Source organism: Piliocolobus tephrosceles, chromosome 5 (genome assembly GCF_002776525.5).
Source record: "Piliocolobus tephrosceles isolate RC106 chromosome 5, ASM277652v3, whole genome shotgun sequence".
Lineage (NCBI taxonomy): Eukaryota > Metazoa > Chordata > Mammalia > Primates > Cercopithecidae > Piliocolobus > Piliocolobus tephrosceles.
Window position 1 is genome coordinate 132,552,747 of NC_045438.1, and position 17,572 is coordinate 132,570,318.

General features: G+C 45.4%; 1 protein-coding gene across 8 annotated transcripts in view; it reads right to left on the reverse strand.

The window, feature by feature from the left end:
* Positions 1-720: 720 nt before the first annotated feature.
* Positions 721-17,572, reverse strand: part of BRPF3 (bromodomain and PHD finger containing 3) — a 35,926-nt gene continuing 19,074 nt past the window's right edge. For 3 of the 8 annotated variants that reach the window (XM_023212644.3, XM_023212646.3, XM_023212645.2), the window contains exons 9-13: positions 15,474-15,567; positions 11,236-11,333; positions 8,135-8,232; positions 4,444-4,598; positions 721-3,072 (exon numbers count right to left, since the gene is read on the reverse strand). In XM_023212644.3, the coding sequence (XP_023068412.1) occupies positions 2,889-3,072; positions 4,444-4,598; positions 8,135-8,232; positions 11,236-11,333; positions 15,474-15,567 (629 nt within the window). In that variant the 3' untranslated portion in view covers positions 721-2,888. The remainder of the gene's footprint in view (positions 3,073-4,443; positions 4,599-8,134; positions 8,233-11,235; positions 11,334-15,473; positions 15,568-17,572) is intronic. The other 5 variants (XR_002731714.3, XR_002731715.3, XM_023212648.3 and 2 more) reach the window with 5 other exon arrangements.

The following is a 17,572-nucleotide window of genomic DNA, read 5'->3' on the forward strand; positions in this document are numbered from 1 at the left end:
AAACAGCAGCAATGAAACAGGAGGTGTGAGCATGCTAGAGTCTCGAGTTCAGCAAGCTTGTAAGTAGGTGCCAGGTGTGTCCAAAGGGTCACTCTCCTTCTGAATGAGGAGCAGAGGCTCCTAAAGGAACATGGCCTCAGGGAAGGCGAGGCATGGGAAGGTAGGACAGACCTTCCAATAGCTACCAGAAGGTGCCAGCGCTGTGCAGGAGGGAAGCAAAGTCAGAGAACATCTTCACACGGCTCCCAGGGGTCCAAGAGAGAGACAGAGGCTGGGCATGGTGGCTCGCACTTGTAATCCTAGCAGTTTGGGAGGCCAAGGCGGGAGGATTGCTTGGGTCCAGGAGTTTGAGACCAGCCTGGGCAACACAGTGAGACTCCATCTCTACTAAAAACAACAACAAACACAAAATAGCTGGGCATGGTGGCACCTGCCTGTAGTCCCAGCTACTGGGGAGGCTGAAGCAGGAGGATCTCTTGAGTCTAGGAAATTGAGGCTGCAGTGAGCTATGATCATGCCACTGCACTCCAGCCTGGGCAAGAGAGACCCTGTCTCAAAAAAAAAAAAAAAAAAAAAAGATACAGCCCTCACTAGCTAGGAAACTGCAACAGCTAAACAACCCCATTCTTAATGGTCCTGGCCTGTTGAAGAGGTGGCTGTAGGGAACAGGAAGAGAAGGGTAGGGGGTAGGTCCCTACTGATTAAACACAACACAGCAACTACTGCCCATTAGAACATTTATTTCTCAGAGAGAAAATAAGTTTCAGACAGTCATATTATAGTAGGTAAAATTAACTTTTGTATTCTTTACAAGCATAGATTTTTCTCTGTTTATTACCTCTCTTATACCATCTGTTATAAACAATTCTAGAAAGCAAATAAAGTCACTTTCTACAATAAATAGAGCATCATGTGCTTCACAGCAGACGCGACAGAGACACATAGGCCCCATGCCACAGCAGGATCTGAGCCGTTTCCCGTTCTAAAAGAGCATTTAAAAAAATGAGACTCAGAGAGAGAGACTAAAAGATTCAGAGATTGAAAAATAAAGAGAGACTAAGAAGAGAAAGTGTTGGGGGGAAGAGATAGACATAGAAAGAGAGGGAGAAAGTCCCAAGATCTTACAACACAGGTTTAGACAAAGGTCACAGAGTCCACAGCTGACCAACTACCTGGGGAGAGGGGAAGCACTGGCTCCTTTAAATCAACGACACTGTGTGGCCACACAATGGAGGACTCCAATAATGGAAACTATAGGCCTGAATAATTTAGAACAGTATTTTACAATTATATACACCATGTCCTTCCCTAGCCATATGCTGTATTGTTTTTATTATTATACAAAATCCAAAACCCCATCCTTTTAAGTTATAGTGTTTTGTTGGTTCCCTTTTAAACTCTGGCTCATGTCCCAAATGTATAAGAAGTTGTGGTGGTTGGTTGGTTGTATTTTTAAAAAGTCAAGTGTGTAAAAATGGCAGTGATCTCCCCAGTGACTTTGTTTTGTCCAAAACTCCCCTATGAAAAATTTAAAACAATTAAAAAGAATATCAGGTTAAAAATCAACATGGCAATCAGCGGCCTGCAACTGGCCCTGCAACTTTGGTGCTCAGGAGGTGAAAAGAAATGTCTAGAGAACAGACACTGAAGCCTCTGAAAGTTGTGTTGGTTTGTCAGTCAGCATTCCCCGTTCACAGTTTTTTTCCTTCCATTTTTGAGAAGGTGAAGGTGGGGAGGGGGTTGAAGAGAAAGAAGGAAGGAGGCAGAGAGTTTGAAATAAAAGTAATGCATTCCCTGAAGTTGGGAAGTGGAAGTAGCAGAGGCTAGGCAGGGCAGGGCAGAGCGCAGGCCAGGAAGATGTTTGGTGGCAGGCGCCATGCCATCCGGGTGGTGGAGAGTGAAGCTTAAGACTGCAATTGCAGAAAAAGTCCACGAGGAGAGAAGAGAGGAGAAAAGGGGGAAGAGGGCAGACCCCGCTGATGGGCCACAGCTCCATCCCAACCAACCTCGACGTCCACGTGGACAGATGGACACTCGCACACCCAGCCTGACAGGAGCCCACTCTGGAGGCTTGGACCACCTCATGGCAGCAAAGGAAAACAAGAGGGGACCCGCCTTGATCCAGGGGGCACACTCGCAGAGCTGGGAAGTTGTGTGGACAGCAAAAGGGAAGGTCTGTGGGTGGGAGGTGATGTCCTGGGGGAGGGGGTCACAGGTTGTGGGCTGGCCTCTGTCTGGGCCCTGAGGAGCCTGGCAGAGACACCACCTGGCATAGCAGCTGGCCTCAAGGGGAATGAGACATTAAAGAAAAAGACCAGTGTGGTGACGGTTTCTGTCAGTTTGGCACAAGAGAAAAAGAAAAGGTGAGCAATGGGTGCAGAAGATGGGACAGGGAAGAGGTGTGAGAATGGGCGATAAGCGGAAGAGACAGTGAGCTTGGGGAGATTCCCCTTGGGACCCTGGCATATCCACAGCATCTCTGGGATCAGTGTCAGAACCTCACCCGCCCTGAGGTGTAGTTAGTGGGAGTAGGATGGAGGGGGCCAGGCAGCCCCTCAAGAAGGAGCCCAGGACCTCTTGCCATCTGGGTAGGGTCCATCTCCTAAGTTGGGCCTAAGCCCCACAGCTCTTTCTACTTCTAACTGGTTCTTCAGTAAAAAATCCCCTGAGGGACCTTGGGTGGGAGTTTTTGGCACACAGCAGGCCTGCCAGGAGAACCATGCAATTGGTCAAAACTGGGGCCTTGCCCCTAGTGGGGAGGAAGCCCAGTCCCTGGCCTACCATGAGAGGGGGAAGCTGCCGGCCATACATCTGGCAGGGGCAGAAGAGGCTTCTCTGTGCCCCGCGGGACGGAGGCAGGGCAAGCAGATGCAGGCCCAGCCCCGCCCTCACAGGTAGCTGGAAGTGACGAAGGAGTGGGGCCCCCGGACTCTGCTCAGGTGGATCATCGCACGGTCATAGGCCACCTGCACTGACTTGCGGATGCTGGTCTTGCGGCCTTCCAGCATCTTGAGCTTGTCCACGGTGTCTTCCACACCCAAGGGCAGGACTTTGTCCCTTGGAAGCCACTGCCTGAAATGCAAGCACAGTAAGAGGCTGGGCAGTAGTGGGTCTCACAGGGGGCTCCTGTGGCCCCACTTGGCCAGGACCAGCAAAACCAGGTAGAGAGTACAGGGCAGAGGGAAGTAAATTGGGAGACTCCATGCAGGAGGCCACCAAGAACCTAGCAGGTCAGTGCAGCAAGCAGGATATGCAGGAGTAGGGTGGGGGAATGGCATGAAATCAATTTTGCAGCTAGGTCCTTCTCTGGGCCCTCACTCTGTTTGGAGAGTTGTCAGGGTCCATAGGCTTTTAAGAAAGGCCCACCTGCTGCCCTCTGGGGCCAGCTGAGCCACCCTGGAGGGCTCTGAGCCTCGCCTTGCCTTGGAGAATTAGGGGGCAATGGCTAGCAAGTACAGCTGATGCCAGGAACTGATCAACTGATCTGTGGTGGGTCCTGCACACTGTGTGTGTGTTTTTAAAGCTTCCCAGGTGAATATAACATGTGGCTAAGAATACAGCCTTTGGAACAAGATCTTGTTTTGTATCTCAGTTCTGGCTACAGGGTCTGGACTTTCTGAGCCTCAATTTCCTCATCTGCAAAATGGATTATGAGGGGACTAATGAAGACTTAAATGATGATTAAAAGGGATCAGATATATAAAGCAATCTGCATAAGTACATGGAGTAAGCACTCAATGGCAGCTACTATTATCACTATTTTTATTAGCTAGTTCTCCCTCCTCACTCTATAGAAGCTAAGGTGAAAGCACTCTCTTGCTGGTGCTAAGAGAAACCTTAAGTATTGTAAATCATAAATGAGCAAGTCTCCTGTAGTGGACACTCCAATGGCCAGAACCCCCCTCAGGACGGAAACATGGTTCCCAGAAGCTACTGGAAGTGTTGGAAACCGACAGGTTCTCATCTGAGTCCCTCACTAGGAATCACCCTTCACCAAGGAAGCCTCTGGCCCAGGCCACACCCCTCCCTCGGGGCAGTGGCATTCAATTACTAGTTGGCACAGGGCAAAAAGGCACAGCCCCAATTCCTGACATCTCTATCTTGTTGAGCCACCCAGCTCCAGATGTGCCCAATAGATGAGGTGAGACAGCAAGTGGGCTGTATTGCAACTTCTACCCAGTGCTGCATCACTCCCACTCCACAGCTCTCCTCAATAAGCCTCCTGATGCAAGTCTCGACCTCAGAGTGTTTCCCAGGGAATCTGATCTGCAACACCCCTCAGTTACTATTAACATGGCAAGTACAGGTCTGTTGCTGGCAAGTAATGCCTTCCCCTTCACCTGGGTGGAGACCAGGGTAACTGCATCCATGGCCCCTCTGTGTACCTCACTAGCACAGACCCCTGGCGTGCCCCTCAGCCCCCTCACAGCAGCACCCACTAACCAGGTGCGCTTGTTGTCAAAGAAGAGGACAAGGAAGAGCTTCTCTCCAGCCTCTGCCTGTTTCTGCTCTCCCAGCTTCAGCACGTCCAGCGGGGGGACAGGGATGGGAACGCCATTGTGCAGGAGGCCCTCCCGGGGCATCTTGGGATCGATGATCTGGAGGCAGAATAGAAGATGGGCACTCAGTGAGGGAGGCCAGGGTGAGCAGCGCCCCTGCTGCAGGACCAACTGCTGAAGCACCTACACCAGGGGAGTATCAGGTCTGAGTGGGATATCTTTGATGTGCAGACCAGACAGGCAAACCCCTTCCTCCAATGTCCCTTAGGACAGAAGAGTAGAGGTCACTTTTTTTTTCCTGTCAATTTCCCTTTGGTACCTTTGCAATTCACCTCAAATGCTCAGGGGCCTTCCCTAGGTACCACAGCTATGAAGGCTCTGCATCGGGAAGGCCATCCAGTTGGTTCTAACAAGGTCTCTGGTTACCCACTACCTTTCTGTCTGACTACAATCCTTCCTGATACATGGACCAGATATATTTGTGACACCTCCATGGTAAGATCAAAGAGGAGGCTCAGTGTATAGCTAGAGAATGAGCTTGGAGGTTGATGGAGAGGGGGGATGATGTGGGTGGAAACAAGGGCCACTGGAAGCATTAATCCTTGAGGCAACAAGCTCCACAAGGGCAGCAGCTGGGCCCTTCTTCAAGTTTGCTTCTGGCATCCAGCCCCGCCTTGCCTGGCTCAGAGAAGGCGGGTGCTCAGCAAAATGCCTGGCAGCATCAACACAACAATCAAATCCAGGTCTAGGGAGCACTTTCAAAGTTTCCAGAGCTCCTAATTATTCACACATCATCTCATTTCAATCTCTTGCTGAAGTCTGCTGACAGGTGTTAGCTGACAGAGGAAAACACCAAGCACAGAAGCAGGACGTAGCTGGCTAAAACCACACTGGGACTAAAACCAGACAAGGCTTGGGCCTCCACAGCCCACTGCCTCCTACGCAGCCCCTGCTTCCAGAGCAGACAGCTAATAGCTCTGGGAGCAAAGACTGGGAACTTACTGAGGAAGCAGCCTTCTCCAGAGACAGAGCAATCTTACTTCCCATATGCTGTCCCATTGGGCCCCTTCTCATAATAAACTGTTCTCATTATTTACCTTTGCATGTCTGTCAATTTCACGACATCCCTCCTAAGATAAGCAGCTGAAAGCAGTTGTTCTGGTTATGCGTTTACTCTAAGGAAGAACCACCTTACCCCACCCACCAGGTGTGTAATTTGATCAAAACTCTCTCTCCCAGCCTGTCTGTCCCTCCTGGGATTGAAGTAAAGAGTCCTAACAAGAACCACCATACAAGCCCGTGTAAGCTTCCTTGATTACCAAACAAGAGAGTGAGGCTACTCTGATATGTTTCCTCTTGACTAAGGCATGCTGGTTCCTGCCTCAGAACCCAGGGTGCTTGCAGAGGGTAGATTGTGAAAAATTTCCTGAGGGCAAAAGCAAGGTGGATAAGTCTGCCATCTGAGGAGAGCTTTTGTGTCCCAAAATAATAAATGGTCCATTCATTCAATGAATACTATGCAAATGTAAAACAACATGGTAACAAAGCTTGTGATAAAACTTAACATAAGTGTACATACACTATTATTGCAACTATAATATGAATATGTGAACAATAAATAGAAAGAACGATACAAAATGCTTGGAGTTAACACTAGAATGGTGGGGTTTGTGTTGTTTTTTTTCCCCCTGTTTTTCCAAACTTCTATAATGCAGTATATTACTCTTACAAAAAAAAAAAGAAAAAACTGTTTAAAAGACAAGGAAAAAAACAGACAAGAGCCAGAAAAAATTAAAAACTTTATATCCACTATCTATGGATGCAAATACATACTGAAGAATGCATAGGAAAAAGACTAGGAGAGCATACACCAAAATAAAAACACAGGTTGTGTTCAGGTGGTGGCTGAATTTCTTTAATCATGACAGAAAATGTATAATTAAGAGGGTAATTTAAAAAAAAAAGATGAATTTTAGTGTTTTTGCATTGTGAGGTATTCTGTTTGTTTTTTAAATCCAAACCTGCACAGCTTAATGACTTCTTTAATGACTGAGCTGGGAGTCCTGCAGTTTCACTGCTGGCAGGGCAGAGAGCCCTGTGAAGGCAGGCAGCCCCAGGCCCTAACTCTTCAGCTGCTAGATCAGTGTGAATTTTTCCCGCCTGCTACTGCTAAGGAGGGTGTAGAGTAGGCAACATAGTTTCCAATATGGCTCCAACAAATTGTATTAATACAACCTCTTTGGACTATGATTTCCTTATCTGACCAAACAGGATCAGAATTCCTCCTCTCCTTATCTTAAAAGGCTGCTGTTAAAGTCACAGATATGAAAGGGCTGGGAGAAACCCAGAGTCCTGTATACATGTAAGAGGTTGGTGGGGTAGTTCCCAATCCTGGCTACAGATCATCTAGGATGTTTTCTAAAAAATATTGCTGCCTCAGTCTGGCCTCAGAGAGTCTAATTTGATAGTGCTGGGGTGGAGGTGACTTGATATGGGTATTGTTTTACAATTTTCCCCAGATTATTCTGACATGCCTCAAAGGTTTAGTTAGTATCAGTGGTATCTTCCAGAGCCAGATGGACACTACCTCCCCAACTGAGACAGAGTTCAGAAATGACAATCAAGGTGGCAAAAATTGAATTTTTAGCTGCTGCTACTATGAAAGAAATGAAAAGTTTAATTACTGTTGGTGTGAGTATAAACCAAAATGAACTTCCGGCAACTTGGCAACTTGTATCAGAATTCTGCATAGACTTTGCCCCAAGAAGGGACTCCTAAGAATTCACTGTAAGGAAATAATCATGGATGTGCACAAGGGTAAAGCTACAATGATGTTTATTGCCAACTGTTTATCATAGTGAAAAATTCAAAACAATCTAAGTGACCAACTACGGAATGGTTAAAATATGGTACATGCATACAACTGAAGACGATGCAATCATTAAAAGTGATGTTGACAAAGAATGTTTAATGGCATAAGATGTGCATGTTCATGATATGCTGTTAAGTGAAAGGGAGGCTAAAAGCAGTATGGTCTCATATTTATGCATATTTATACATTTTCTATAAAAGAGTAAGTGGATATACACCCCAAGTTATCCTTGAATAGACAGGACTATGGATGATTTTGAACTCAGTGGCTCAGAACACAGGCTTTGACATCACACATTTTAAGCCCTGGGCTCAAATTCCAACCCTGTCATTTATTAGCTGAATGACCAAAAATCGTCAGTTTTCTTCCTTTGAAAATGGAATAAGTATTTACATACTTTCCTCAGTATTTCAAGGACTTAGCGTGACAAATATTTAATAAAACGTCTAAGCATTATCAGTAGCTTTAAAGATTCTCTAAAATGGGCCCTGTTACTTTTATGCATAAGGAAATAAATAAATGCTATTAAATGCTATTAAAACTCTAAGAACCCTGGCCTTCATCTGCATACTTTTAGCCTATTTTTAGTGCCCCAAGCTGGGAGCCTTGCTAGTTTGACCCACTCAGGCTGTGGCAAAACCCCCCTCCCTTCTACAGCTAAAGACACTCTGACTCCCACCATACTCTGCTGGCTTAATCCAATCAGATTAGCCCCCAAGGCAAGGCAGGGGAGGTAGGAGGGTGGCGTCTGGGGCAGACTCACCAAGGCAGGGTAGGAGGGGTAGCCTCGGCACTTGGCCCACACCAGCTCCAAGGGCTCCAGGTCTCCGCGGTCTTCAAAGGGCAGCAGGAGGCTTCTGCCTGGGGGGTGGGGGAGGGGAGGAGACAGCACCCAAAGGGGACTTGGAATGGTACCCAAAAGGCCTGCCTGTGGCCTCCATTTGACTGGGGCAACCCAGGAATGAGTCACAACATCCCCTCCACCCTTCCTTTTCCCTCTCCTTTCCTTAGAAGTTAGACTGGATCAGGGGTCAGCAAACTAGTTCTGTAAAGGGCCAAATAGTAAATATTTTAGCTTCTGTGGGCAACACGGCCTCTGTTGCAATTACTCAACACTGCTGTTGTTATAGCATGAAAGGAGTCACATACACAATCTATAAATGAATGAGCATGGCTATGTCCCAATAAAACTTTATGTTTTGGACACTGAAATTTGAATTTCATGTAATTTTCACGTTATGAAATATCATTCTTCTTTTGATTTTCTTTTCAATCATTTCAAAACGTAAAAACCATTCTTGGCCCATGGACCATACAAAAATAGGCAATAGGCCATAGTTTACCGACCTCTGAACTAGAACCCCTAAGATGGCTTTCCCTGGAAAAATGTAACTGCTTCATCCTCACAGCCTTAGGGAGAAGGGCCAAAATCCAGCTTGGGCAATGCCACATACTGCTCTCTGCACCTCCCTGAGTGGGGAGTCCTCATGATGGAGGCTTCATGGACAAAGATGCCAGGGAAGACATCCTGGTAAAATTACTTGCTAACTGAGCTCTTTTCTGACAGGGTCACACCTGGCCACCTAGGTCACCTGGATGCACAGCACTTAGCAGAGCTAAGCGGTCTGCAAGTCCTTCGCATGTCTTCTTTTGTCAGAACCTGATACTGGGTATCCCTGGGGCAGGCACTACATCTTTTCATCTTACTTTGCGCTGCACTCAATGCACTAGCACATGTGAATGAGTGCTTCACAGATGCTTCTGAACACACAGAAGAACCTCTCTTCCCCTCCCCCCATCTATACACTGGAATGGGCAGGTGACCACACTCAACCAAAGAAAAAAGTCCAAACCTAACAGAGTGGAAATTGTAATTTCTAAAGAAATATTACCACCTCACTTTTTAAAAAATTTTATTTATTTATTTTTTGTAGAGATAGGATCTCACTATGTTGCCCAGGCTGGTCTCAAACTCCTGGCTTCAAGCAACCCTCCCACCTCGGCTTCCCAAAGTGCTAGGATTACAGGTGTGAGCTACTGTGCTTCACTCTACTTGTAATTTTAAAAAATGCACTAAAATTATAAGATACTATTTTGCACCTATTGAATCAATAGCAATAACAATAAAAAGATAAAATCCAATACCAAAGAGGTAGACTGAGTAGAAACTGGTGCAATCACATACTACTGATGCAACTGCAGACCAAACCCATCCTTATGGAATGTAATTTGGCAGTATGTCTGAAGAGCCATTTAAAAAATGTATGAACCACCTGTTCTAGTAAATTCCTTCTCTGGGAATTCATTCTAAGAAAAATAACTTTCAAGATGAATAAAAGGATTTTAAACAAAAATATGGGTTCACTACATTACATATAATGTTAAAAGCTGGAAACAACCCAAATGCCTAACAATAGAATGGTTAAGTAAATTATAATGCATTGTTAGATACATTGTTCCAATAACATGAGATATATAAAGATTATGTGTCAACATGAAGAAAGTACAAAAAAAATTGAAAACAGTAGAATACAAAAGTGCATGTGTTTGGATCAGCATTTTGTTAAAAATGTGCCTAAAATAAACAGAAGGCAACACAGAGAAATGAAGACAATCATGTTACGGTGATGGAACTACGGGAGGTCAATATCCTTTGGCATCATTTTAATAAGCATGTGGTTTTAAAAGTAAGAATAAGATGTCACCACCAGAAGCACAAAGTGTGCCAATCCACTCCTGGCTTTGTGTGAGATGCTGTACAAATTCATCTTGACATGAGCCCGGCCTTTTGGGCACTGACAATTACAGAAAGCAATGAAACACACAGGCATGCATCCATCAACACACATACGAGAAAGAAACTGATGCTAAGGGAAAATAAAGTAGTTGGGTAAAGGAAAGAAGGAAGAGAAACCCTGCAGCCTGTGTGTTAGATGGAAACTTCAAAGACAGGGCATCCAGGGAGCACACACCCCTGTAGAGCAGGGCTGGACAGAGGTGAGCTCAGAGAACAGCCTGCTCTGTACCTGTCCCACCTGAGCACCCACCCCGGGCCTCTCCCCCAGGTCCTGCCCTGCCCTTTATTCCCTTTGTCCAAGGAGACAAGGCCCATAAAACTACAGGGTTATGTATGTGCAAGATACAGTGATACAGGCTATCACTGATAACGTTTGTGAATGCGGACAGGCAGTATCCATGAAAATTACAAACATACACTTCCTTCAATTCAGTAATTCCACTTCTATGGATAGGCTCCCTATGGATATAAAATTATCTATGCATAAGGTTGCTCACTGCAACACTGGTTATGATAATAAATGAAAACAATCTAAAAGTCCATCTTTGGAGGACTGGCTAAGCAAATGATGGTATTCCTATATAATGGGACACTGGGAAGCCAATAAAAAGCACAGAAGGATTTCCAAGATATATTACTAGCTGGAAAAAAGGAATGGTTTAGAGGAACATGTGCATATTAGGCTTCTCTACTCACTCTTAATTATTCATGCAAGTTTTGGCTTGTATACATATGGATTACCTCTGGAAAGATATAAAAGAAAATGCTAGCAGTTGATGTTCCAGGGAGGGGAGTGTTAGCTTTCATTATACACTCTTTTGTACTTTTTTGATTTTTATTACTATGGGCATGTATAACCTATTCAAATTTAAGATGCAATTAAAAGAAAAAAAAAAAAAAAGTATGATTGGCCTGGGAGAGGGCCATCTCCCTGCCCAAGGGCCCAAGAGTTTGGGGGAGCTCAGGGACTGGCTGCCTGGTACAGAGCCCCAGCAGTGCAGCAGCCTGAAGAGCTGGCTCCTCAGAAGGCCTGGCCCCCTCAGCTCTGCCTGAACACTGCTCCTCACCTGAGCCATTGTAGTCAGAGTCTCCATTCACACCTTCCAGGAAGGGCACTCGAGACAGGGCTGGCTTCCCACGGCTGCGTTTGGGGGGCGTCAGACCACTGCACACAGAGCAGGGAGAGAGGGGTGAAATGAGCAATTTCAATGACTAAAACGCCCACTCCCCTTCTCCCTTCTCCCCTCTCTGACAGGAGTGGAGCTACAAAAACTCTTCAGGGAGGACAGTTCTCACCTTCCCCTAAAAACTCACACTAACCCATGTTTTTGACTACAAAGTTCCCATGAGGTTTTGAGGAACCATTTCATCTACATGGAAGGACTGAACCTGGAAGGAGTTGCTCGTTCCCTGCTCAGGAACCTTGGACTTCATCCAAAGGAAAGGTCACACCAGTCATCTGTCAATCCTTCCAGAGTCTAAGCAGCCTTGCCATGACAGGGGCCATCTTACATCTGCCCAGAATTCTTTGCTCTGGTTCACATTGCGTCTTCTTTAGAAACCAATTTATTTTTTAGATTCAAAAATTTGCCTCTTTGCCAAATTTTCTAAAGTGGACATGTCATACTTCCTTAATTAGAAAAGACATTTTTAAATTGGAAAAAAAATGTACTTCTCACTTCCAAATGGTTTATGTGTGAAGTTTTTCTTGGATAGAGAGAAGTGGATTTTTTAAAGTAAAAAGTGGGCTGGGTGTGGTGGCTCACGCCTGTAATCCCAGCACTTTGGGAGGCCGAGCTGGGCAGATCAGGAGGTCAGAAGATCAAGACCATCCTGGCCAACATGGTGAAACCTAATCTCTACTAAAAATACAAAAATTAGCTGGCCGTGGTGGCACGTGCCTGTACTCCCAGCTACTTAGGAGGCTGAGGCAGGAGAATCACTTGAACCTGGAGGTTGGAGGTTCCAGTGACCCAAGATCGTGCCACTGTACTCCAGCCTGGCGACAGAGCGAGACTCCATCTCAAAAAAAAAAAAAAAATTTTTTTTTCATGGCTATTTCAAACAGGCAAAATATATATTACACAAAGACTAAAAAGTGATAAGCAAAAATTAGAATAGCAATACCAAAGCAATGTTGTAACTGAAAGCCCACCCACGCATCAGTATTTTCAAATTGTTCCCCATGCAGTTCTAATGTACACCATAGCTTCTGGGCAAAAATGATATGGCTAGGGCTTTTTTCCATCCAAACTTCAAAAAATATTACTCCTATATAACTTAAATTTTTTTACTAATAAAATGCTTAAAGAATAGGTCGTCAATCTGCAGAAAAGCAGAAATGCTTCAAGAAACCCCTGGTGGGATAAGAAGCAGCCAGGAGGAGGGACTGGTTGGAGAGTAGGGTACTCCTGTTTTACTGAATCAGAACTGACTTTATCAGGACTGTATGCTAAGAAAACTTTGCTTAACCAAAACCCAATGAATCATAATTTTTCAGTAACCAGTAGTTAAGTTGGTAGTTTTTATTGCTAGTCAAACTAGGAACTGTTTGGGAAAAAACAAAAAATACCCAGTTTACATTTAGGATTTAGTTCCCACTTACCCTACAAAAATCTGCCAACATATTAGAGACATTGAGGTCTTGTACAAATGTAAAGTGCTAGTAATTTTATCAGGAAAGCCTCTCAAAGTTCACATCAAGATGAGAAAAAGAAAAACAAATCAAAGTTCACATCAAGAATCTGGAGAGACATCTTCAAATACAACAGAAGAGAGCACAGCAAAGTAGTTAAGAAATTAAACTCTTGGAGCCCATCTGGGTTCAAAACCCAGCTCTTGTTAACAGTTCTGTAACCTTCAGCAAGTTACTTAACTTCTCTGAGGCTTACACTCCCCATGTGTTGTTGTAAAGATTAATGAATGAACACACATAAAGCTCTCAGTACAGCACATAACATGCATTCAATAAATAGCAGCTGTAGTTATTGTCACACGAAGGGTAGTAAATTTTAATGTCTTACTTAAAGTATTACAAACTGCTAATACTGTATTATAGAATGATGAGCTCTCAGAAGGATGAGCTCAATAAAATAGGATGCAACACCAAAAATAGGTCTGTATGTTCCTGATTTGTAGAAAAAAGCACAACTGACTCAATCATGGCCTGCATTTCAGCCCTTTCTCCAAGTTACCCAGGCCTAAGGAGACAACCCAACCTACAATTATCTTGTTTACTGATTTAACATCCATATCCATGAGAACAGACACCTTAGAAGATAATCTTCATGACAACAGGCACCTTAGTGCTTAGAACAGTACCTGGCACACAGTAGGTGTTCAGTTATCAATATTTGAATGAGTGACCTATAGAAAGCACGTGTAGCACCAACCTGCTCAGAAAATCGTCAGAAAAGATAAACCAAGGGGCAAGTGAAAAAGGAGGTGTGGGGGATGGGTTAGTGACCAGTTCTTTCAAGATTATTTCTAATTCTGGGATTACATGATTCTGGTCTAATAAATAAGGTCTTCCCTTATGTACTTACTACCACAGTATGGGGGGAAAAAGAAAAACAATGCTTGCACTTGAAGCCCTTGAATCTCCAATTTTAAACCCTGAAATATTAATACACACTTCCTCCAAGGAGCCCCAGATAAATCAAGGGCATTGCACTGGAGTTCTGCAGAAAGGCAAACACGCCACCTGAATCAGCAGGCTAACCAGAGCCTGGCCTTGCTTGCTCTTATGGCTCATAGCTGAAAAGAATGCCCTTCACAGAAGAAGGGGCCAACACACATTCTACATTTAGTCAAAAGCTAAAAAAGGATGGTTTGATGGGTCCAATCCTACCCTGACCCCAACAAATTGGGCTTCCAGGTACCTTATCTTTGAAGGGAGTCAGGAACTTCAACCCAGGGCCAGGCCAGAAGCATCCTGTAAGATTATGAAATCTCTTTCTCTTTCCTGTGCCTGATAACTTTTTTCCATCTATTTTCCCTATTATCTCTGGAGGCTGCAATAGGAAGCTAGGGCAACTTTGAGGGTTGGCTGGGGGTAGGGGAATCGCAAAGAAACCACAGCAGGGAACCAGTCCAGGCCAACGAGTAGCTGGGGACCCCCTCAGCCCTACCAGTAGTCCCACAGCCCAGGCAGACTGAATGCCTAAAAGAACACATGCCCAGTCTGCCTTGGAAGCACTTCAAACACAAAGACATAGTCTTCTGGTGCTGCCCTGGGACCTTTCCTCCCCTACTCTGAACCTAAGATCCATTCAGCAGTCATGTGGTGGGGTCATGACATTAGCCTTCAGGACAAGTCACTTTTCCTTTGTGGCACAAAGGGTTTCTCATTTCTAAGAGTACCCCCCGCCCTGGTGTCTTGCAGAACACAGAACACAGAACAGGGGCTCCATAAACTCTTGGGCCTGGAATAAACTTTAAGATTCTGGTCTGAGAAATCCTCCCTTCAGATAAAAGAATGGGAAGAAGTCCATCCCTTTTCAGCTCAAGGATAGTAGAAGAGCTTTGGGGCCTTTGTCTGAATAAAACAGGCCAGACACGGTGGCTCACACCTGTAATTCCAGCACTTTGGGAGGCTGCGGCAGGCAGATCACTTGAGGTCAGGAGTTCAAGACCAGCCTGGCCAACATGGTGAAACCTCATCTCTACTAAAAATACAAAAATTAGTTGGGCATGGTGGCATGTGCCTGTACTCCCAGCAATTCAGGAGGCTGAGGCAGGAGAATCACTTGAACCCAGGAGGCGGAGGTTGCAGTGAGCCAAGATCGGGCCACTCCACTCCAACCTGGGCGGCAGAGCAAGAGTCCGTCTCAAAAGAAAAAAAAAAAAAAAGGCAATTCTAAATTTCCTACTTGGTCATTTCATATACCTACACCACACCTCTATAAAGAGGCAATGACACCCCAAAAGGCAAAGAGCAAAACCAAGTCTTTAACAGGCTGGGTTGTCTAAGTATGTGTATAGGGGCAGCAGGGGACTTTGGCTCAAATGTTAATTTCACTGAGCAATACGAGATTTAGCTTTCCCTATCCTCTAGAGTCCAAATTCAGTCCCACAAACCCTGTAAAGCATCAGCACTACTCTTCCTCTCTCAGATCAGACCTGAGAGTCAAGGGTCACCCTGTTTCCTAGGAACTCCCAGAGTTACAGATAAGAGGCCGCAGGAAATAGCAGGAGTGGGGGGAGAGAAAAAGGTAAGCAGGAAGAGGTTCAACCTGTAGCTGAATGGAGAGTAAAAGGAGGGGTGGCAGAGCTGCTGACAAAGCTTTGGGAAATGTGTTCTTACCTGCAAGCTTCAAATGCCAGTCCACCACTGAGACCCAAACTACATTCCGAGTCAGACCCGCTTTCGGTGTGTTTTCCAAAGCCGTTGGTCATGCCTGCCAAGGACACACACAGTGAGTCTGAGTGCAGAAATCCCCCTTCCCAACACATGCTACAGGGTGAGACAGCCACCTCAGGAGGGCTCAGTGAGGAGTGGAGAGGATGGCTATTCCTTTCCCTGTGAGAAATGGGTCTTGGGTGATGATGAAGATATGATCAAGACAAAAGTCTGGGGGGAAATATTGCTGGCTAGGGCAAGGAGCAGACACTGCAATTTCCTTCCCATCCTTCTGCTTTTACTTTAAGGAAACCATAGCACACAGCTCACTCAGCTACTGTCATTTGGCTACACAGGGAGATACTAAGACTTCTCCCACCCTGGCTGGCTCACAAGTCCCTGGATTTGCTTCTAATTTCAAATCTCAATTATCAGGTAATCTTCTCTGCCTTTTTCAGGAGCCCACCCACCTTGCCTCTTCAGATAAACACTCACATAACCTATGCATCACATAGCTGGCAATAGCTAGTTTGATTCTTTGGGGGTCGTGTCAAGAGAGACTAGAGAAGGATAAGGGCCCTTTGTCAACCACACCCTGAGATACCTTGCAGGGCTAATCCAAATTGAGGATGGGGGTACTCTTCAGCAGAACTAAAGCAGCCCAGAACTTCCTGGGAGGGAGAGTCAGAACCTGAGGTTCTAGGCTGGGCTCTGAAACACAGGTTCCTTTTCTCTCTTTGAGGTCTCTTGACCCTCCTTTTGTGAAATGAAGATAATACCTTACTTACTATTCAGTATGTATGAGAGAAGGTCTGTTTACAGTGGGGAGTCCTTCAAAGGCAAATGAAGGCTGTTTGGTCATCCCAGGTATGTGACCTTGAAGTGAAGGCTTCTACTCTCCTATCTATCCACATTTATTTTTCTATTTTTTGAGATAGGGTCTCGCTGTTGCCCAGGCTGGAGTGCAGTGGTGTAAACAAGGCTCACTGGGGCCTCAGTAGTCTGGGTTCCAGTGATCCCCTGCCTCAACTTCCTGAGTAGCTGTGACCACAGGCATGCACCCTATGCCCAGGTAACTTTTTAACTTTGTAGAAACCAGGTCTTGCCATATTGCTTAGGCTGGTCTCGAGCTCCTGGGCTCAAGTAATCCTTCTGCCTCAGCCTCCCAAAGTGCTGGGATTACAGGCATGAGCCACTGTGCCTGGCCTTTATCTAACTGCCAACCACACTAAAAGTCCTATAATTCTAACAGCTGAGCCAAGAGGTGTGCAGAGATGGACCAGGCACCTGATTTGAAAGCTGTAAATTACAGACACCTTAACTAGAAAACTGTGAGGCAAGTCCCTTCTATAAGAGCAGGTGTCTGAGCCACAATGTCTATCCTGGGACCTGGCTCTGCCTCTAACATTATTACCACAATTTAAATCACTGAAGCCATCTGTGTCTTGGGTGCTTCACTTACGAAGGATCAACACCTCTTTTTGTGAGATTCAACTAAGGTTGTGTAGAAGTATTCCTGAGTGCCAGGCAACTGGGATGGTGAGAGAGAGACAGGATTCTAGCAGTATCTCCAAGCAACAGGCCCCCTCAGGTTGGATGGGCCTCATGTACAGAGCTACTTCCCAATAGCAGGATCTCTCATTCTTTTAATGCAGTGTTCTCAGCCCTGTATGGCTAAGCCTGATTCAGCTGAGAGGATGACAGTAACTGCTACCATCTACTGCTATATGCCAAGTGCTTTATAAAGGGTATTTCTAGTTCTTAGAACCCTGCAAGGTAGGTATCAGAAACCCCCTATTAGGAATAAGGAAACAGGCTCAGAGAAGTTAACTAATTTTCCTGTGGTTAAACAGCCAGTAAGAAATTGGGGATTTGAGCGCAGGTATGCCTAACTCCAGGCCTTAGGCTCTTGCCTCTATATACCAACTTACTCCCCTGACACAGAAAAGTTTTGGCCAGATGAGATGGGAAGGTATTGTTGAAAACAAAATGTCAGGCAAGAAGACAGAAAAGCAAGTGCTGGCCACACAGTCTAAAGTCACCACATAAAAGTACATGAGGGA